Source organism: Mus musculus, chromosome 3 (genome assembly GCF_000001635.26).
Source record: "Mus musculus strain C57BL/6J chromosome 3, GRCm38.p6 C57BL/6J".
In the NCBI taxonomy this organism is placed as follows: domain Eukaryota; kingdom Metazoa; phylum Chordata; class Mammalia; order Rodentia; family Muridae; genus Mus; species Mus musculus.
The window spans coordinates 109,409,130-109,432,286 of NC_000069.6; the positions used below are offsets into that span (position 1 = coordinate 109,409,130).

At 41.4% G+C, this 23,157-nt stretch overlaps 1 protein-coding gene across 3 annotated transcripts in view; it reads left to right on the forward strand.

Moving 5' to 3' along the window:
* Vav3 (vav 3 oncogene) overlaps positions 1-23,157 on the forward strand; it is a 345,230-nt gene that overhangs the window by 68,665 nt on the left and 253,408 nt on the right. For all 3 annotated transcript variants that reach the window (XM_006501820.4, NM_020505.2, NM_001378987.1), the window contains exon 2: positions 14,862-14,978. In XM_006501820.4, coding sequence (XP_006501883.1) covers positions 14,862-14,978 — 117 coding nt within the window. The remainder of the gene's footprint in view (positions 1-14,861; positions 14,979-23,157) is intronic.

The window sequence follows — 23,157 nt, forward strand, 5'->3', positions numbered from 1 at the left end:
TCTGACTTTTCTGAGTCTACTGAAGTATGTTTTCTTAATCTTAGCCATTGCAACTGGAGAAAGATCACATCTCAAAGAACTTTAATTTACATTTCCCCACTAGTGAGGATGATGAACCTGTCTGTTTCTTAAGCATATTTGAATAAGTGGGTGGGTAGGGGAGCAGGGCGGGGGAAAGGTATAGGGAACTTTTGGGATAGCATTTGAAATGTAAATAAAGAAAATATCTAATAAAAAAAAAAGAATATTTCTTAGCGACTTGTATTTCTTCTGAGAAATCTTTACTTAGTTCCATAGCCCACTGTTGAAGCTGGGTAGTGTGCTTGATTGGTGCTTGGTTGTGAGAGGTGTACATCCTTCGTCATATAGCAAGCATTTGTCTCCATTCTGTAAGATGCCTCTGCAGTTGATTAATCATTTCCTTTGCAGTTCAGAATGCTTTTAATTTTATGGAGTCCCACTTGTTGATTACTAGTCTTATGCCCTTGGCAACTGGAGCCTTATTCAGAAAGTCCTTCTCCGAAGCTATAGCCTGAAGTGCGGTTCCTACTCCTTCTTCTAGGGGTTTCCGAGCTTCCTGTCTAACATTTAGATATTTGATCCATTTGGATTTGGGAGGTGGGAGTGGATCTGCGAGGCATTTGTTGAGGAGCTGCAAGCAAATCTGATCAAAATACATTGAATGAAAATAGAGTAATAAAAGGTTTAACAAACAACAGAAAACAGAAAAACACAGTAACATTTGTGTGAAAGGCAGACTTGTAAGGCTTATCTTTAAAAGTGACAGGCTACAGAGATGTCATTCTTCATGGTGAATGCTGTGTTCTAGGGAGACTCTCCACCAGCCTCCATTCTATTGAGGTGACACTCTATTCATCATCCAGTTCTTGTGTGGCCTGCTATTCTGAGGAGCCCCTGCCTTGGATGGAATTTCTCTCCCCTCCCCTCCCCTCCCCTCCCCTCCCCTCCCCTCCCCTCCCCTCCCCTCCCCTCCCCTCCCCTCCCCTCCTCTCTTCCTCCTCCTCCTCCTCCTCCTCCTCCTCCTCCTCCTCCTCCTCCTTCTCTCTCTCTCTGTTGGTTGGCTCACCCTCTCCACAATTAGCAGAATTGCAACTGCTTAGCGCCACTCCTCTTTTTGCCACTCATTATTGCTACCCTTGTTAACTACTGCTGTAGCACTGAATCACTGATACACTGATATAAAGTCCCTGAATGCTGCTGGCTCTCGGCTAGAGTTCCCTGAGGATCCACTAGTTGAACCATGTTGCAGAAGTTGACAACCCAGAAAAAAAAGTTATGCAATAGAAGCTTAACAATTTGAAAACTTTTATTCATTTAATTTGTAAATATCATTACCACCAAGTTCTCAAAAATGTTTAAGATTTTTAAAAATTTAAATGTGTGTGTGTGTGTGTGTGTGTGTGTGTGTGTGTGTGTCAGTGTTCACAGAGCCAGAAGAGGGCATCACATTTCTAGAGCTTGGTTTCGAGGAGCTAAACCCATTTTCTGGAAAAGCAGCAAGTTCTCTTCACCTTAGATCCCTTAGACCCATGTAAGGCCGGACACTGCAGCACATGTGTGTAATCCCACTACTACAATGGGCAGAAGAGTGAACAGTAAGAGAATCTGTTGCAAACAGGGTGGAAAGCAAGAGCTAGCTTCTAAGGTTGTCCTCTGACTTCCATGTGTGAGACAAACATTCATATTGTGCTCTGCATCTGGCCTTTAAAGATTAAGAACAAATAAACAACAACAGCAAGACAACAACAACAATAACAACAACAACAAAAACAGCTGTATGACTTTAAATGGTGTTAATTACTCTATTTTGAATAAGCAATTTAAAAACATGAGCAATTAGTGGAGACTCATGCTGGTGTTTTGAGTTAGGCCTAGCACTAAGGAAGCTCTTTCCCCTCTGTCTGCCTTCTTCCTTCACTGTCCTTGAGGACATTTGTCATATCAGGGTCCAGATGAAGTACTTTGGAGATACATGCTGCCAAGCTGAGTTTTCTTCACTGAACAATGCCCACGAAACCCCATTACCACCTGCTGACCCACAAGGAGAATGCACATATATTCTCAGGCAAATGAAGACCCGGTTTCATTTTGTTTTTAATTTTCAGGAGGTATCTTATTGACTCCATTTAATTAAAGAAGGGGTGGAGGAAGAGAAATGGCTTATCATGTAAAGGCGCTTGCTCCAACTAGCCTGGCAAGTTGAGTTTGGTCCCGAGCACCCAGATAGAAGGAGAGAACCACCTCTGGTAGGTTGTCCTTCTCTGGAGAAAGCTGGCTCTTTCTACCCCAGCAGCCTTCAGCTGACAGAGCTCCTCAGCTAGGCTTTGTGAGTTACTGCCCCCATCTGTGCTGGAATTTTGGCTGAAAGCCACAGCCTTTGCAGTAGCTCCTTGGTTAGGTCTAGACTGCTTTGGCCTGACTATAATATTAGGATGTCATAGGCCTTACCCTCAAAAGTCACACATAGATGTCGAGTGCCTTTTTGTCATTTCTCTCACTCCACTTTGAATAAGTAATCTATTAACATCTTTGTTTAGGGGAAGTGTGAGGAAGAGGTGGCTTTGCTGTTAGAATGCACCACTTTTCCATGGGGACTTGTGAAAGGGAGGTCAAGACTCACTCATTATGGGCAGAGCCTTTCCACATGTGAAGAATAGAATTAATTGGCTCAGCCAGTCATCACCACCTTTCATATATCTCACACTCATTTGCTGTTATCATTCCAGTGAATGCCAGAGCTGGCTGTTCAGTGACAATAGATATGAGCATAGCCTTACGTCTTTTTCTTTCACGTCTTCCCCTTTCATATGTGTTCTTTCCTTTCTAGAGTTCTTTCCTTTCCTACTCTTCCACCCTTCTCATCTTAATAACTGCCATCTCTTGTTAGACTAACACATGGCAGTCCCAGTTGTTTTGTGTTCACTATCCATCTCAGGACATGATAAAAAGAAAGTCACTGTTTCCCTTCATGTACCACAACATGAAGTAGGTAGAACTTAGTTAAGGCTGTGGGTTCTGAAGTCAGAAGGTCTGCATTTGAAACTAGATTCCACCACTTTGGCAAATGTGATTTTGTAAATGTGAATAAATCTCTGAGTCTTTGTAGAGAGAAAAGAAAAATAAAATTTTCCTGATTGGGTTGTTGTGAGGACTTAACAGTATCAATATTTCTCATGGAATGCAACAATCACTCAAAACACTTAAAAGGCAATGCTAAGTAGTGTTCAGCCCTTCTACCCAAAACTCTTTAACCTCAACACTTCTAGGACAGAGCTGGGACCTCCTTGGCATGCTGGGTAAGTGCAGGCTCCCTCCCTCAGTCCTCAATCACTGCTCCCTTTTTGGTTCATGTCCAGTGTTAACCACTTCCTCTGCCCACAGTGGTCCATACCTTACCTATCTCTTCTCACACGCCCTGACTCAGGCAATTTTCCTCCCCATCCAAATATCAGACATTTCTCTCTTAGTGACGTTTACCCCTGAGGTCGCATTGTGTACCATTTATTTCTGAACGTTGTTTCCATACTCTGTGACTCTCAATGAATCTTTGTATATTTGCATGGGACTTGCCACCATTTTGTGCAATCCCAGTTCTTGCGCGCACTGGACTCGACCAGCAAGAACGACGCTGCAACAGGATCCTTCTGCACACGTTTATTGGGAGAGCTTGATTGCAGAGGCGAAAAGACTTCGAGCCCAGAACTGGTGCTGCTTTTATAGGCCTAGGAGAGGCGTGTCTCACACCTGGATTGGTTATGCACTATGCCTCATTTGCATGTTCCTCATCTGATTGGCTACTCTCTCTCAGTACCTCACAGAGCCTCATTATCATACCTAATTTGCATGTCTCACATCCAATTGGTTACTCTCTCCCAGTACCTTACAGAACCTCATTATCATACCTCATTTGCATGTCTCACATCTGATTGGTTATACTCTCAGTACCTTACAGAACCTCATTATCATGCCTGGGCCAGGCAGTGTCTTTGCAAAAAACTTTACTGCATATGTACACATTGGTTGTTTGTCCAAACTTATGCGTGGTGGCCAGCAGTAGTCAGTGCCACTCTGCAACGGCACATGTGGCTTCCCACACCCAGTGTTCTTTGCTGTGCTCTGAATGACTGTAATGGGGTGTAGAGGAGAGAGTCTGAGTTCTCTTGATTTTTGGGGGCCCAATTTTTGATACTTTTAACTACCTTTTAAATATACTAATAAATAAGAATCCACTTGGGGATCTTAGGAAATTCACAGTGTCAAACACATAATAGAATGGGCGTCTCATTAATGTTTTAAAAATAAACAGATGACTGTTTGAGTTTCATGTATCTTTAACTATTCATCTTGTATAGATATATATAAAATTAAAAATAAGTTAGTTAATTCTAATTTGTAAAGATTTAAATTCCAAGACCACTTAAAGTGATCTCAGGTGAATAACTAGGATGGTTTAGTAAAGTTGCATAACTGTTTGATCAAGAATAAGAGATGGTTATGAAATAAAGATGGGCCTGTTTTGTGCTGTGCAATAGCTCTCTGAAGGCAATCATTTGAAGCTGTAGCAGTGATACAAAAGGCCAGGAAAACTCCTTTGAATCCCAAAGAATCATAGACAGGAGAAAAATTTGTGCTGGTTGACATTGTGTGAGTCACATCATTTTTAGCTATGCGTCTTTTTCAGTCATCTACAGTTTCCCTTCTTCTGAAAAGATTGAGATGCATGCTGGCTTCTTAGGCTAAGATTATAAAATTCTGCAAAAGGTATATTTGAGGCCTTGTAGGACATTTCTATTTAAATGAGCTAGAAAAGGTGAGGTCATTTCTGCAGAAGGTGGAGGTGTTAGTTTACTGGTAGCTGTTGGCTATAATCCCAGAGTTGCTGGATGCTCCTGTGTTCCCAAACACCACTTACAGATGAAAGCAGACTTGTCTAAAGAAGTGGCTGATATCAGAATCAGATGACAGAAAAATGTAATAGAGCAAGATCACAAAAGGGCACAGGGCAAACACAAAGTAACTTCAGGATCATGTGAAAATCAGTTCTTCTTCAAGAGGAAAAAGTACAAAAATATGGGATGATTTTTTTTCAATAAAAGAGTATCAGTTTACAAATAGGAAGGATGATGGAACGGGAAAATATCATTATTTTACAGTCCCAAGTAGAGAAACTGATGGCAAGGATGATCAGTGATGGCCCTTATGAGAAATGGTCTGGAAATCAGACAGCCACAGAGCACTTTCACATTCAGACTGTGTAGGAATGTAAGAGGAAGACACAGAGAGGTGGGGCAGCGGCCAGCAAATGACAGACCCCAGCATTAGCCAGATAATGGGACAATTCAGCACTGCGCCTTCCCAGATGAAGAAGTGTAAAGTTTGCAGTATGAGTTACTTCTGTCAATTAGTCTTGAATCTGCAGGCAGTATAGATGCCAGAAAAATAGGTTAGCAGTTCTATGGGGGATTGTCAGATGAAATTCATCTGGGATGCCTTCTAAGACAGTTAGCCATGGACTCTTCATAAAACTCAATATAAAAGAAGACATTTTACACTATATAGCATTCCCTGTGACCCTGCCTCTTCTAGATAATAGTATAATAGGTATAGATGAGAATGAAGATTTTCAACTTAAAGGGACAGTAAAGATCTTCAACAAAATTATAAAAGAAAACTTCCCAAACCTAAAGAAAGAGATGCCCAAGAACATACAAGAAGCCTATAGAACTCCAAATAGACTGGACCAGAAAAGAAATTCCTCCCGACACATAATAATCAGAACAACAAATACACTAAATAAAGATAGAATATTAAATAAGGGAAAAGGGAGTAAGGGAAAAGGGTCAAGTAACATATGAAGGCAGACCTATTAGAATTACACCACACTTCTCACCAGAGACTATGAGAGCCAGAAGATCCTGGACAGATGTTATGCAGACCTTAAGAGAACACAAATGCCAGCCTGGGCTACTATACCCAGCAAAACTCTCAATTACCATAGATGCAGAAACCAAAGTATTCCATGACAAAACCAAATTCACACAATATCTTTTCACGAATCTAGCCCTCCAAAGGATAATAAAGGGAATACTCCAACACAAGGAGGGAAATTATGCCTAGAAAAAGCAAGAAAGTAATCCTTCAACAACCGAAAAAAAGATAGCCTCAAGAACAGAATCCCAACTCTAACAACAAAAATAACAGGAAGCAGCAATTACTTTTTTAAATATCAGTGGACTCAGTTCCCCAATAAAAAGGCATAGACTAACAGACTGGCTACATAAACAGGACCCAACATTTTGCTGCACACAGGAAACCCACCTCAGGGACAAAGACAGACACCATCTCAGAGTAAAAGGCTGGAAAACAATTTTCCAAGCAAATGGTCTGAAGAAACAAGCTGGAGTAACCATTCTAATATTGAATAAATTGACTTCCAACCCAAAGTTATCAAAAAAGACAAGGAGGGGCACTTCATACTCATCAAAGGTAAAATCTTCCAAGATGAATTCTTAATTCTGAATATCTATGCTCCAAATGCAAGGACATCCACATTCATTAAGGAAACTTTAGTAAAGCTCAAAGCACACATTGCACCTCACACAATAATAGTGGAAGACTTCAATACCCTACTCTCATCAATCCAGAATAGATCCTGGAATTAGAAACTAAACAGAGACACAATGAAACTAACAGAAGTTATGAAACAAATGGATTTAACAGATATCTACAGAACATTTTATCCTAAAACAAAAGGATATACCTTCTTCTCAATACCTCATGTTACCTACTCCAAAATTGACCATATAATTGGTCACAAAACAAGCCTCAACATATATAAAAATATTGAAATTATCCTATGCATCCTATCAGATCACCACAGACTAAGGCTGATCTTCAATAACAACATAAATAATAGAAAGCCAATGTTGATGTGGAAGCTGAACAACACTCTACTCAATGATAACTTGGTTCAAGGAAGATATAAAGAAAGAGATTAAAGACTTTTTAGAGATTAATGAAAATGAAGCCACAACATACCCAAAATTATAGGACACAATGAAAGCATTCCTAAGAGGAAAACTCATAGCTCTGAGTGCTGCCAAAAAGAAACTAGAGAGAGCACACACTAGCAGCTTGACAGGAAACCTAAAAGCTCTAGGACAAAAGGCAGCATATTCACCCAAGGGGAGTAGAGGGCAGGAAATAATCAAACTTAGGGCTGAAATCAACCAAGCTGTAGCAAAAGGAACTATACAAAGAATCAACCAAACCAGGAGCTGGTTCTTTGAGAAAATCAAGAAGATAGATAAATGCTTAGCCAGACTAACTAGAGGATACAGGGTCATTATCCTAATTAACAAAATCAGAAATGAAAAAGGAGACATAACAACAGAAATTGAGGATATCCAAAACATCATCAGATCCTACTACAAAAGGCTATAATCAACAAAACTGGAAAACCTGGATGAAATGGACAATTTCCTAGACAGATACCAGGTACTAAAGTTAAATCAGGATCAGATTAATGATCTAAACAGTCCTGTTCCCCTAAAGAAATAAAAGCAGTCATTTATAGTCTCCCAATCAAAAAAAGCCCAGGACCAGATGGGTTTAGCGCAGAGTTCTATCAGACTTTCAAAGAAGACCTAATTCCAATTCTCCTCAAACTATTCCACAAAATAGAAACAGAAGATACTCTACCCAATTTATTCTATGAAGCCACAATTGCTCTCATACCTAAACCACCTAGAGACCCAACACAGAAAGAGAACTTCAGACCAATTTCCCCTATGAATATTGATGCAAAAATACTCAATAAAATTCTCCTAAACCAAATCCAAGAACACATCAAAATGATCATCCTTCATGATCAAGTAGGCTTCATCTCAGGTATGCAGGAATGGTTTAATATACACAAATGCATCAAAATAATCCACTATATAAACAAACTCAAAGACAAAAACCACATGATCATCTCCTTAGATGCTGAGAAAACATCTGACAAAATGCAACACCCATTCATGATAAAAGTCCTGGAAAGATCAGGAACCATATCTAAACATAATAAAAGAAATATACAGCAAACCAGTAGCCAACATCAAACTAAATGGAGAGAAACTTGAAGCAATCCCACTAAAATCAGGGACTAGACAAGGCTGCCCACTTTCTCCCTACCTATTCAATATAGTACTTGAAGTCCTAGCCAGAGCACTTTGACAACAAACAGAGATCAAGGGGATACAAATTGGAAAGGAAGAAGTCAAAATATCACTATTTGCAGATGATATGATAGTATATATAAGTGACCCTCAAAATTCCACCAGAGAACTCATAAACCTGGTAAACAGCTTCGGTGAAGTAGCTGGATATAAAATTAACTCCAACAAGTCAATGGCCTTTCTGTACACAACGGATAAACGGGCTGAGAAAGAAATTAGGGAAACAACACTCTTTACAATAGTCACAAATAATATAAAATACCTTGGCATGACTCTAACTAAGGAAGTGAAAGATCTGTATGATAAGAACTTCAAGTCTCTGAAGAAAGAAATCTAAGAAGATCTCAGAAGATGGAAAGATCTCCCATGCTCATGGATTGGCAGGATCAACATTGTAAAAATGGCTATCTTGCCAAAAGCAATCTACAGATTCAATGCAATCCCCATCAAAATTTCAGCTCAATTTTTCACTGAGTAAGAAAGAGAAATTTGCAAATTCATCTGGAATAACAAAAAACCTAGGATAGCAAAAACTCTTCTCAAGGATAAAAGAACCTCTGTTGGAGTCACCATGCCTGACCTAAAGCTGTACTACAGAGCAATTGTGATTAAAAAAAACACTGCATGGTACTGGTACAGCGACCAACAGTTAGATCAATGGAATAGAATTGAAGACCCAGAAATGAACCCACACACCTATGGTCACTTGATCTTTGACAAAGGAGCTAAATCCATCCAGAGGGAAAAAGCCAGCATTTTCAACAAATGGTGCTGGCACAACTGGCAGTTATCCTGTAGAAGAATTCAAATTTATCCACTCTTATCTCCTTGTACAAAGCCCAAGTCTAAGTGGATCAAGGAACTCCACATAAAACCAGAGACACTGAAACTTATAGAGGAGAAAGTGGAGAAAAGCCTCAAAGATATGGGCACAGGGGAAAATTCCTGAACAGAACAGCATTGGCTTGTGCTGTAAGATTGAGAATTAACAAATGGGACCTCATAAAATTGCAAAGCTTTTGTAAGGCAAAAGACACTGTCAATAAGACAAAAAGGCCACCAACAGATTGGGAAAGGATCTTCACCAATCCTAAATCAGATAGGGGACTAATATCCAATATACACAAATAACTCAAGAATCTGGACTCCAGAAAATCAAATAACCCTATTAAAAATGAGGTACAGAGCTAAACAAAGAATTTTCTTTTTCTTTTCTTTTTTTCTTTTTTTCCTTCCTTCCTTCCTTCCTTCCTTCCTTCCTTCCTTCCTTCCTTCCTTCCTTCCTTCCTTTCTTTCTTTCTTTCTTTCTGAGACAGTGTTTCTCTGTATAGCCCTGGGTGTCCTGGAACTCACTTTGTAGACCAGGCTGGCCTCGAACTCATAAATCTGCCTGCCTCTGCCTCCCAAGTGCTGGCATTAAAGGCATGCACCACCACCGCCCGGCTAAGAATTTTCAACTGAGGAATACCAAATGTCTGAGAAGCACCTGAAAAATGTTCAACATCCTTAATCATCAGGGAAATGCAAATCAAAACAACCCTGAGATTCCACCTCACACCAGTCAGAATTGCTAAGATCAAAAATTCAGGTGACAGCAGATGCTGTTGAGGATGTGGTGAAAGAGGAACACTCCTCCATTGCTGTTGGGATTGCAAGCTGGTACAACCACTCTGGAAATCAGTCTGGTGGTTCCTCAGAAAATTTAACATAGTACTACTGGAGGATCCTGCAATACCTCTCCTGGGCATATACCCAGAAGATATTCCAACTTGTAATAAGAACACAAGCTCCACTATGTTCATAATAGCCTTATTTATAATAGCCATAAGCTGGAAAGAACCCAGCTGTCCTTCAACAGAAGAATGGATACAGAAAATGTAGTACATTTACAGAATGGAGTACTAAGCAGCTATTAAAAACAATGAATTTATGATATTCTTAGGCAAATGGATGGATCTGAGGATATCATCCTGAGTGAGGTAACCCAATCACAAAAGAAGTCACTTGATATGCACTCACTGATAAGTGGATATTAGCTCAGAAAGTTAGAATACCCAAGATACAATTCACAAAACACATGAAACTCAAGAAGAAGGAAGTCCAAAGTGTGGATAATTTGTTCCTCCTATGACTGGGCACAAAATACCCATGGAAGGAGTTACATAGACAATGTGTGGAGCTGAGACGGAATGAAGGACCATCAAGAGACTGCCCTACCCAGGGATCCATCCCATAAACAGCCACCAAACCCAAACACTACTGCATATGCCAGCAAGATTTTGCTGACAGCACCTTGATGTAGCTATCTCTTTTGAGGCTATGCCCCTGCTTGGCAAATACAGAAGTGGATGCTCACAGTCACCTATTGGATGGAACACAGGGCCCCCAATGGAGGAGGTAAAGAAATTACTCAAGTAGTTGAAGGGGTCTGCAACCCTATAGGAGGAACAACAATATGAACTAACCAGTAACCCCAGAGCTCATATCTCTAGCTGCATATGTAGCAGAGAATGGCCTTGTGGAACATCAATGAGAGGAGAGGCCCTTGGCCTTGCGAAGATTATATGCCCCAGTACAGGGGAATGCCAGGGCCAGGAAGTGGGAGTGGGTGGGCTGGCGAGCATGGAATGGCGAGGGTATAGGGAACTTTTGGGATAGCATTTGAAATGTAAATGAATAAAATATCTAATAAAATTGTTTTTGAAAAAAATTAAAAATAAATTGCTTTGGAAACCACTGGAGTAGATCTTAGCTTGGGTGAAAACGTTATAAAAAGAGATTGAGGTTGGAATGGTAGAAATTTGAATAGCTAATAGGCATTAATTGCTAATTCTCTTTAAAATCAAGTCTGAAAATAATATGAGAAGTGGTTTTTTTATGTGTCCTGATGTTATTGGTACACAGGGGAACATTCTAACCTCTAAGAGACACATGCTGAGTGATTTAGGAGGGAATACCCCTGTCTGCACCCTCCTTTTCACAGCACAGACAGAATGTTTTTTGCGGTAACGGCCATGCACACGAAAGCACACACAGAGCTGTTGTGAGTGTGGAATAGGTGGAAGTACACGGTGTAGGTATATTATTCTTTCAGCCTTTGTGCTGGATTTCTTAAACTGGAAACTGAATAGAATCAAAGGAGTGAATACGTGAAGGAGCAGGGTGTCTGGTGGGCTCAGCTGTGTTTGGGACCTCCATAATGATGCCACAGCCCCCTTCCTCTGTCCCTCCACTCTGCTCCTGTTTTTGCCCACAGCAGAACACTTGGGAGTCCAGAGTGCATGCAGAGCCTAGTGCTTTCAGCCAAATTTTGAAGCACTATGAAGATCTCCCAGGAGTATTACTAGAAACGCTTAAAGCAGAGCCTTTTAGCTTTTCCAGTATCTATGATATTGCAGGCATTCAAAAACAGTTGGCTAAAACCAGGTATTAAACAGAGTAATCAGGCTAGTGAATTGCTGGAAAAGCAAGAGCACACGAGTGACTTTGTTGGGATCCAGCAAACACTTGTGGATCGGAATAGAATTGAACTTGCGAAGGTTAAGGAAGGTTAATATTGGCTCCAGTAAATTCAAAGCCTGATTTTCAGGCTTCGTGACTGTTTTCAACTGTTTCGACTTTGAATGATGCTTCTTGCCTTTCTGACTTCATGATCAAAGCGTTTTGGTAGAGACCTGCTGCAAGTTTTTCCTACACATGGGGAAAATGTGGGTTTGGTGAGACATCTTCAGAGGGTGGTATTTGCAACTGTGCTTTGTTCCTTGGTGAGCTATGAGTCTCTCCTCACTTAATTATGTTAAAAAATACTGCAAGAGAGCAATTGCATAATCCCCCAGAGAGTAATTATTGCCTGTCTTGGCAGAATGCAAGGCTTTTAATCTGTAAATAAGTGATTCTGTGTGGAGGAGCAACATGCAGAGTGATGCTGTGTAGTAAAGGTCTCATGAATCTTTAAAGTGACAGCAGTCGCTGCATCCCCTGATTGGCTGCTGTTTGCCTTTCAAAGCCTTTACGATGCTTCCCTTGTGGTTTTAACCCCTCCTGAAATATTTAAGCCTCCAAATGCTTCCTGTAAAGGGTAAAACTCAAGTTAAGTCCATGACGAATCTGGATGCAGAAAAAGCAAGAGGAGATTTTCCAAGTTTATAAATACTAAAAACCAAAACAAGATGCAATATTGACAGTCAGTGCTTTGGAAACACATGAAAACAAAGAAGCAATAATTACTCACTTATCAATATAGTACTCACATATTGGAGATTAAGTTTTTGTTGTTTTGTTTTGAGATGGTCTCAGGTAGCTCAGGCTAACCCTGAGCTCACTGCATAGCTGAGGATAACCCTGAACTCCTGATACTCCTATTTCCCATGTGAGTTGGGATTATAGGGTCACACCGGCCACCAGGAGATTAAGTTCACGAAGTTATTCTGGAATGATTGACATGTAATAAACTACATTTATTGGATGCTCACAGTCAGCTATTGGATGGAACACAGGGCCCCCCATGGAGGAGCTAGAGAAAGTACCCAAGGAGCTGAAGGGGTCTGCAACCCTATAGGTGGAACAACAATATGAACTAACCAGTAACCCCAGAGCTTGTGTCTCTAGCTGCATTTGTAGCAGAAGATGAACTAGTCTGCCATCATTGTAAGAGAGGCCCCTTGGTCTAGCAAACTTTATATGCCCCAATACAGAGGAAACAGCAGGGCCAAGAAGTGGGAGTGGGTGGGTAGGGGGTCGGGGGGGTGGGGAGGGTATAGGGGATTTTCGGGATAGCCTTTGAAATGTAAATGAAGTAAATACCTAATAAAAAATTGGAAAAAATAAAGTTTTGACATTAAGTACTAAAAATTTAAAATGTATGTCACGGCAGTTCATATTTCCCAAAGACTTAATTTACTAAACTAAGAGTGGTAACTTATACATAGAATATTATACACTTGGGAAACTGAGGCAAAAGGATTACTTTGAGTTCAAGGTCAGCCTGGTCTTCATTGCTAGTTCCAAGTTACCCTGGGTGACAATGTAAGAACTTGTCACAAGCAAACCCAGAATTAATTTGCTTCTGAGATGTGCATGTAGGTAGATTTGTGTCTTTCAGGTAGTAACAGTGAGCTCCAACATCTGGGTTTTAAGTGGTCAATAGCATCTTCCTGTCTGTCTCCTGTTCTGGTTGCTTGGAGGAGCTGGGCATGCACCTGTCCAAGGTCAGCCTCTGCACTTCACAAAGGAACCCCTCCCCTTTGCCTGCTCAAGGACTTCATTGGGCAATGATGTCTCTTTCTGGGTAACCCCTGCTCCCTGTTAAGTTTTCCTTCCCTTTGCAGTGATGATCCACAGCCTCTATCCTGGCTTCACTTTCTCTCTTCTCCACCGCCCTGGATCTACTCCAATCTTTTGCCCCAGTCCCTGACCCCATAGAGCCTACTATTGTCCAAGAAGGTTACTGTCTGCAACCTTCACTGCCAACTCCCCTAGGCAGTGATGAGCTTCACCTTTCTGTTCAGCAACAGCAGCAACATTACAGTTCTGAAGCAGCAATGGAAATAATTGTATGGTTGGGGGCTGTCACCACACCAGGAACTTTAATTAAAGGGTCGAAGCATTAGGTCGTTTGAGAACCACTGCTCTAAATATTCTGGGACTTAGGGTTGAAGTCCATGACTATCACCTGGGATGTAGACTTACATATCCAGTTGCAGCCTGATGAGTAATGGCGTCTCAGATGTAACACCATGGGAGTGTAATTCCTTGTTTGTCCATGATCATCTGTCATTTATTTGGACTTATTGCAGTACTTCCTGTTTCCCTGCCTCGCACTTACCCCAGTGTACCCTAGTCTGCCAGCAGCACAGCAGCTCCTGAAAATCCTTATGAGACATTGAATTTTATTTCACCTTTGGCCCAAGCACCTGATATTTTCCATATCAGAATAAGGCTATTCAACAGGCCCTTACTTGTGTGACTCCTCCCTTTTTAGAATACCTTTACCTTTCTCCCTAGGACACTCTCTGCCCTGATGTCTCTTGCAGACACTCCTACCTCAGACATCCCTATGACTGTTTGCCTCAGTGAGATTGTTTCTAACCATTCTAGTTAAGCTCTACCTGCCCCTGCCCATTTGCTCTCCAGATCCCTTCTCTGGGCACCATATAAAAACACAAATTAAACTATTTAATTTGGTTTGTTTCCATGTTTGTGCTCAGCTGTCATCTCATATTGCAATGTAATCTTCAAGAGGCTTCAAGCTGTGTCTGTCTGGTCACAGCCGGTTCACAGCCTTGCTGAACTGATCAAAGGCAATAAGGAGACTTACGAAGCAAGCTGTTGTGTTATTGTTTCTGCCAAGCAGAATCTAGATTTTAAAAAGATGTGAAAACTGAAGGGGTGGGTTTTGAGAAGAGGAAGGGAACTAGAAGGTGGTGGGGACAAGAGAGGACAGTGGGTGATGAATTTATACCATGTATATGAAGAACATATTATGACTCATATACACATGAAAAAATAGAACAAGAAAAACAGATTGGTCCTTCCTTCACACTCTCCTTGTAGCTTATGTGGGACAGAAGACAGGTCACACTCAGAAATGCTCACTATATACTGCTGTTTTCTGTTCTGCAGTTTCTCTGTTTGAAGAACATCCGGACATTCCTGGCCGCCTGCTGCGATACCTTTGGAATGAGGAAAAGTGAACTTTTTGAGGCATTTGACCTATTTGATGTTCGAGACTTTGGAAAGGTACTGATCTATTTGCTTTTGAATTAATTTTTTTTTATAGTTCTTGGACTTGAACCAGAGTCTTGTACATGCTAAATGTTCACATGTTAACATTTGAACTACATCCCTAGCCCTTTCCTAGCATTTAATGTTTTATTGGAGAGTATTTAACTAAATCAAAGTGTCTTAAGTGGTTCGTATATCTGCATTGTTTGGTGAAATGGCTTAGCAAGTAAGAATAAGCCCCATTCCAAAGAACAGAATCAAATAGCAGCAACAACTCTGGAAGTGAGTTCAGAAATTCTTTGTAACTCCAAGCAGGGGCATCCTTTATCCACAGTCAGTCCTTCTGGTTCTTTCCTCTTCTAAGCGTAGAATCCCATCCCTTATGTCCAAGGGCCAATACACGTTTCCTTCAGCCTTCTATCTATATACAAGGCACCTCAATTTTGGAAGCTGAGAAGGTGAAGTTGTCCAGTTCTTAATGTAAACACTTTGAACAATTATCTGGAAAAGACTTGAAATATGGGTATGGGGTGGTGCTGAGACAAAGCCGGGGCTGCACATACACAGGACATGTACTCTCCCAGATCTCCAGAATGACTGGGAGGTTGTCCATTTGCTTGCATTTTGAAAATATTTTTGGCCTGGAAATAGTTTTACTATTCATGTTGTTACTTTGGTGAATACTAAATCCATGGTGAAAGAAATTCTATTGTTGGGAAGGTGAGGTTACTCAATGGGTATAGGTGCTTGCCACCAAGACTGATGACCCACATGGGGGAGAGAAGTGAGTCTTCCAAGATGTCTTTTGACTTTTACACGCATACTAGAGAATTTGGCCTTCCCCCCTCATAAATGAATTAATTATAAATTAAAATCATACTTTCAAAAATGATGATCATTTGTAATGAAGAGATGTGGATTCAAATCCCTTTCCTGTGAGTAGCCTTGAGTCCGTTACTACATCACACTATGAAAGTAGGCATGTATGAAGAGGAAAAAAGGCAAGCTGAGTGTGGGGTGCACCTCTGTGTTTCCAAGCCTGTCTGACTGACATGTGCAAGGCCTTGGCTTTGATCCTTTGTTGCAAGAGTCATTATTTGCATGCGTGCTTTATCTGCATTTATATCTGTGCACCAAAAATATGCCTGGTGCCCTCAGAGTCCCTGAGACTGCAGTTATATATGGCTGCAGGCCAACATGTGGGTGTTAGGAATCCAACCTGACCCTCTGCAGGAACTAGTGCTCTTAACCAGTGTGCCGTCTCTCCATTCTTCATTCTTATTCTCTAACTTGGGTACTAGTGTCTTCCCGAATATCTGACTGCGACTGGCATTTTACTTAACTTTCATGATGTAATATATAGATCTACAATAAAACCCAAGTACTTAGAAGAAACCTGTCACAGAAATGTTAGGAATTTGATGCTGACATAGAGCAAAGATGGGTAGCTCTTTCATGTGGGGAAGTTGAAGCCTGGGCTTTTTTCTGGCTTAGACCTGGAGTCATTCTGTGACCTTTGAGTAGTTCCCAGCCTTGTGGCTCATCGGACTTCTTACCAATGTGGAAGAAAATGGAGGAAGTAATGACAGGGATGGCTTTTATCTCAGGCAAGCTGTCATGCAACTGACGGCGTCACAAGTAAAGTGATGGCGAATAAGATATGGTAGCACAGGGAACAGAAAGCCAGGCCATGAGTAGGCAAAGGGGAACCTGTTTATGGCTGTGCTCTGTGACCGGTGAGCATAGGGAAAACCAGTTGAAGTACAAATGGTGGACACTACGCTGCACAGCTTTTCTGGAAGTTGAAGTACAAATGGTGGACACTACGCTGCACAGCTGTTCTGGAAGTTGAAGTACAAATGGTGGACACTACGCTGCACAGCTGTTCTGGAAGTTGAAGTACAAATGGTGGACACTACGCTGCACAGCTGTTCTGGAAGCAGAGAGATGTTCCCGGTTTCAAACTTCACAAGTTCTTTTCAGGAAATGGAACATGAAAATGATTTAAGCAAATGAAAAATGAAAAAGAAATCTGGCTTTTGAACACTTATTAAGGAGACACCAAACCATTTAAGCTCCCAAGATATGATGATAAAGATTGGAAACTTATGGAAATACTTTTAAAAATGGGTAGATTTGTATTTGTAGAGTTACATGGCCTGTTCCATTAATGAGACAATAGAAGTTTTGGAGAAAAGTTGAGATTTGAAAAACTTCAATGTATAGGAATGAACCCTTTAGTGCTGTGGACAAATGCATTTTATTTCTGGCTACTTCCACTGTTTTGACAGTGGCAAGACTGAGAAAGGATCAGGCCTGGGTTGGTGGCTTGGACTTGAACCTGTGCTTGTTACTCTATAGCCATCAGCTTTTGCGGGTGCCTGTGTTGATGATCGTTCTCCAGACTATGTGTAACAAAAATATAGTTGTGTTTCCACTATTAAGCACTCCAAGTAAAATGGTCAGTTACTGAATACTATTATTATTTATTATTATTATTATATTAGTTACTGAATACTCACAAAGCCTTTTATAAAATTCATGTAGATACTAATTTTTAATCCTTATAACAGGCTTATGAGTGGACACTGGTACTTTTCCCATTATGTTATTGAGGAATTCTGTATCCCAAATCACATATCTGATATGAGATGAAGCAAGGGTTTGAATTCAGATCTGTCTGATTCTCTGCCACTATCCCACAATTCAAGCATGCTAACATACCATAACATCATAACATAACATAACATAACATAACATAACATAACATAACATAACAGGCTATAACAGCTTATAACAGGTTATAACAGGGCACATACTCCTCGGTGCTTTGCATATATGTGGATGTAGTTTATCTCCAAATCCTGCTATGTGGCTACTATTCTTGATTACAAATCCTGAAGTCATTCATGCAATTCAACATTTTTTAGTGTAATGACATTGAATATAATGTTAAATTAGAGATAACATAATACTTTCTAATATTGGGAATGTGAACCAAAACAGGATTTGGAGAAAGCTTGGCTATAGCTCAGTGGTAGAGTATTTGGTTAGCTTGTGTGGGACTCTGCGGTAGCATGCTACCTCTGGGCTATACACAGCCATTAACTTCATCAGAGCAGCTGGGACTATTTGAAAACAACGCCTGAGATCTGGCTGGTTGATGTTAACTCCTAGAAGCAGGGGTGAAGTGGTTCATTAGACACTCTCCTGATAGACTTTCATGCCTGCACCTTTCAGCCAGTTGTATGTCATTCTGTCCTAATGACACGGGGCTTTGTGCAGCCATGCAGAAGTTGTCATCCATGCTGGGGTAAGTTTTCCCATGTCACTGCTGCTTTAGTCTCGTTCTTGCTCTTGTAAGTAACCCTTCCCCCATGTTCTATAGTTAAGTGCAGTAAGCTCATTGTTCCTCCTAGTTGGACTTTCATGAAATCATACTTGGTTTGTCCTTGCCATTCTGTAAGGAGGGGTAGGGGTGGGCATGCATTTAGAATTCCTCAGGGCAAAGAGTTCCTGTGATTCTTGACCTAGTCAGCAGGCTCATAATGGAACTGATGCTGAGTTTGGGAAGAACAATGAGCCTGCTTCCTGCGCGCCCTAACTCCAAGGCCAAGGAGACAGGCAGCTGAAGCTAGCTGAGCTAGCTGATGGTGAAATGTCTTGACATGGCTGTCTTTCTCTATATGGTATGACGTGGTGTGCCTCCTTAGTCATGGCAATTGTGGTGTCCCCGCTATGGTGGTAAGGTAGGGAACTGTAGCTAGGCCTTCAGAGGTAACATTTCCAGAGGATGAATCTGGAGTGGTTATCCTCTTGTCTATGGTATGGAGCCACCTTCCTGTTTGATGAGTGGGAGTGGAGAATATACTGCAGGTCCTGAAAGTAGCATCTATGGGATGGGATCTCAGGCAGGCTGTGGCATCTCTTGTGTGGCTTTTCTTGTGGGAGCTAAGACATGCAGCTGCAGCTGATCTGTCAGCCCAGAGGGAATTTGACATCCTAAGGGAGAGATTAAGACAAGAACATGACACGATGATGTTATCCGAGATATGTCAGCCTCTGACTTGTCAGGTAAATTGGTGACAGAGAAAATGAGATAGGAATATTGTTTCTTGTTTCTTGTGGATGGGGATCCAAAAAAGAAAGGGAGCCCAGATTACATCTGTGTTCAAAAACTCTTTCTGCTATTCAAAAATTTGGACCTGTGGGAAGAATCAGATGATGAGCAAAGCAGGCAATAGAGAAGTGATAGAAAACACCCCCAGCTATAAAGAAAGGAAAAATCTACAATCCTGCATGCAGATGGGGACCTTAACAATGGATTTACAGGAGACTGTTAATCAGGGAATAGTCTGTGTTTGCTTGAACTGCTGTAGTAGAAAGAGTGTGGGATATTAAGCAGGAATACCATCTAAGCAGTTATGGGATGTCTTCATTTATCTGGGGTGAGACTTTTGATGGTGCAGCTGCTTGGGTCACCTATGCTAACATATGTCAAAATGCTTCAACATCTACTAATAGTAAGCTTAGAACCCACCTTATTTGGCAGCTTTGGAGTCTAGATATATAATTATAATGAAAATGTCTTATTTTTTACTGCATTTTGAAGTTTTCAGAGTGCTTGTTACCCCTGATTCCTGATTTTCAGGAACATTGTGAAGGTGCATGCAAATAAATGGTCCTGATCCTCAAGTGGGCAAAATAAGGCCCAGAGGGTGAATCAGACAGTGAGGTTAAGGCCACCAGCCTTGGGGATGACAACAGGACCCGGGCTCAGACATTCTGGCCTTTTCCTCTTTGCTCTTCTCTGCTTTCTTTGTTTTGGGTCTCACTGGCCAGGGAAGAGGCTGAGCATATAGCAGAAACAAAAGGGTTTTTTGTTGTTGTTGTTGTTGTTTGTTTGTTTTGTTTTGTTTTTTTGTTTGTAAATTAAAAAGCACAAGAGACTCGTTGACTTTTGATCCAGTTTTGGATTGGTTTATCTGTAAGGAAGGTAAGATTTGGGATACTATGTGAGGCACAGCCTAATGGTAGCAGCGATGAATAAGTCTAGACAGATGACCATTTCATAGATTACAAAGAACGCATAGATATTGTAGCTGTCCCCTCTGCCCTTGCCACTCTGGTGACACCATGCAGTTCTCTAGTCTTTGCCTAACCTCCTTAGTGTCGGTTTCAGGAACATATTTGGAATCAGAGGTTTGACATGGATGTATCTGCTGAGGGAAATTAAGAATATCTTGGAAAAATGTCAACCAACCCAGATGAGTGATGATTTTCTCTTATGACATGGCGAGGAGCACACATTTTGAGTGCTATAGAGAGTCTTATGATGATTTTGCCGTTTAGCAATTACCCAGTCCCTAGTATTGAGTTCTTTATTCAAGGTCAATTCACTTTAGTTTGCTCTGAATTCACATCAACACAAATTCTAATTGAATCTAATTACAGTTGGTGTCATCTGTCAAAAGAAAGGTTGGGAGGCTGCAGAAGCCCCAGCATAAAGTGGCTGCTGTTCCTAACTCTAGTAGACATATAGTTTGTGCATGGGCCAGGGCGGAGCTTGGTAACTTGAACTCTTCTGGGAAACAGTAGAGACTCTGAGACTGACAGGTCACTCTGGGGTTGTTGCTTGCTGATCCTTCTCTTAGGGCAGGATCCTTCTCTCAGGCAGAAGCCAACCTGCTCTGTGGGGAAGCTCCATTGTCCTTTTAGATGGCATACAGAGCTTCTCTTTGGCTTTAAGTTTATATTTTGAAGTTTATATTTTCTATCTTTTCAAAATGACGAATCCATTTCTGGTTTTTTGGTAACAACGGTAAGTAAAATCTTTTTAGTTCCTTTGCTTAAGGTGTAAATTTTCTTAAAAAGTGTTTCCCCCTTTCAGAATAAACTTAGAAGCCCCGTGTTCCATTATGATCAGACCGTTCATCAGGAGCTGGACATGTGCTTGCTTCATGTCATGTGGCATGTGTTTGCTATTGCTCTAGATGCCATTAACTCAAGATTCGATTAACTCAAGCTGTTGGGAAATGTTTCCTTCCATGTTGTCAGCTGGTGTCTCTGCAGTGTATGGGAAGGTGGGGTGCCTGGGAAGGTGGGGTGCCTGGGAAGGTGGGGTTTTCACTAATGAGGCCATTTGTGGGGCTTGGCTGAGGCTTCCAGCCTGGCCAGCAGAGTGATGAATGCCATCTCTGCTCCTGCTTCCCTTGACCCACAGACGTTGTGTCCTTGAATCCGGGGACTGTAGAGCACCTTGCCCATGTCCGGTGATTGACACATTTTCTTGAAGCAAAGAGAAACACACCTGGCCAAAGGTTGTTACAATAGCCTGTAGGACAAGTTCAAATGTTGAGGTTCAGGACAGTGACATCAGAGGAATCCAGAGAGTCAGTGTAGGGGTGTGTCAATGAACCAGGTGAGAACTTGGAAGAGACTAAGTTCTATTTTGGGTAAGAACAGTGTTTCTAAGGTGGGTCTTGGTCTGAGTTCTGGGTTCCTTTCTAGGCTGTGTTCCTGAGGGACTAATTTGGCCTCCCTGATTATCCCCTAATCTATAAATTGAGGATCAGTGTATACTTATTAAATTAATAGATGCAAAGTGAGAGATCATAGGTTAAGGTCATAACACTAGCCATTACTATGTTCATTGCTATGATTATTGCTAATATTATAATTGATTTTACTTTCTCCTTCTTTTGTAGTCCTGGGGGGTGGAGCTTAGGGGGTTATGCATGCTAGACAAGAAGGTTACCTCACTGTACTGTCATCCCTAGCTGCTGCTGCTAGCTCCCTATCCCTGTGTTCCTCCTGATTTCAAGTCAGGATGTCATTAACATACTCAGACTGACCTTGAATCCATCCTGTAGTCCAGGCTAGCCTAGGATTTGTTGTCTTCTTGCCTCCGTGTTCCCAGTAGCTGGGATGACAGACTTGGGGCACAAGACCAGGCTAGTACTATTAATTTTAATAAGTTTGAGATTCATTAATAAACATCTGGGATCCAAATTTTGAATTAAATATACACTCTATTATCACTGGAGAGGCGAGGTTAGGAAGTAAGTCATGTTCTTCCAGTAGTATTCTGTATAGCTATGTTTCTCCTGTTCTGTAACCTCATATCTCCTTTGGAAAAGCAACTTTTCCCTTTCTGCATTTAGTGCCAATGGGTTGTTCCTGTGTTTGCCGTGTGATGGGGTCTGGGATGTTGCATGCCTCCACTTTTGCTTTGTTCCCTCTGATTTAGAAGGGTTGCCTATGGGTCTGTTAGGCCTGGAGGAGCTACAGGCATCTGGCTTTCACATTTCATTTCAAATGCTCCCAGCTCAGAGGGAATAGAGTCTGGGAGGAGCCTAATGCCATCTGTGCCCAGAGCTGAATGCCTATGCCTGTGGATTTTTCCGTGACTCCAGCCAATGCATTCCTCAGTTGTTTCTTCTTTGAGCCAGTTTCTCTTAGTTTTCTTAACCAAGAGTAACAGAAATGGATGGGATTTGATGTGTTTCACAAATCAAAGGGTTTTAAGCTGTAGAAATGTTTTGTTTTTGTTATCCCTATACCATGGGAACATCTGGCTCAGTCTTTCCATTTATCATTAGTGAAAGGAAGCAATAAGACAGAGTCCCAAAACCACACACACACACACACACACACACACACACACTCACACACACACACACTCACACACTCTCACACACACACTCACACACACACACTCACACACACTCACACACACTCACACACTCACACACACACACACTCACACACACTCACACACACACACACTCACACACATACACTCACACACACACTCACACACTCTCTCTCACACACACTCACACACTCTCTCTCTCACACACACACATACACACACACTCACACACACACACACTCTCTCTCTCTCTCTCTCACACACACACGTGTGTGTGTGTGTGTGTGTGTCTAACTTCATGGTAAATATCTTACTTTCTTCATTGACTCCCAGGGTAACAAGTTTTTCAGGTTTCAGCGTGTCACAGCCATCAGGAGCCTTTCCTATTTCTGTTTCTGCTTCTGGGGGATCAAGAAAATGCACACTAGAGAGTATCTGCAGGTTGCATGTGACTGACATCTGGCTGATTTAGATTGACTGGAAAAGGACAGGATAAAGGCATTCCAGAGCCCTCTCTCACCTGGGCATGGATAGCAGAGA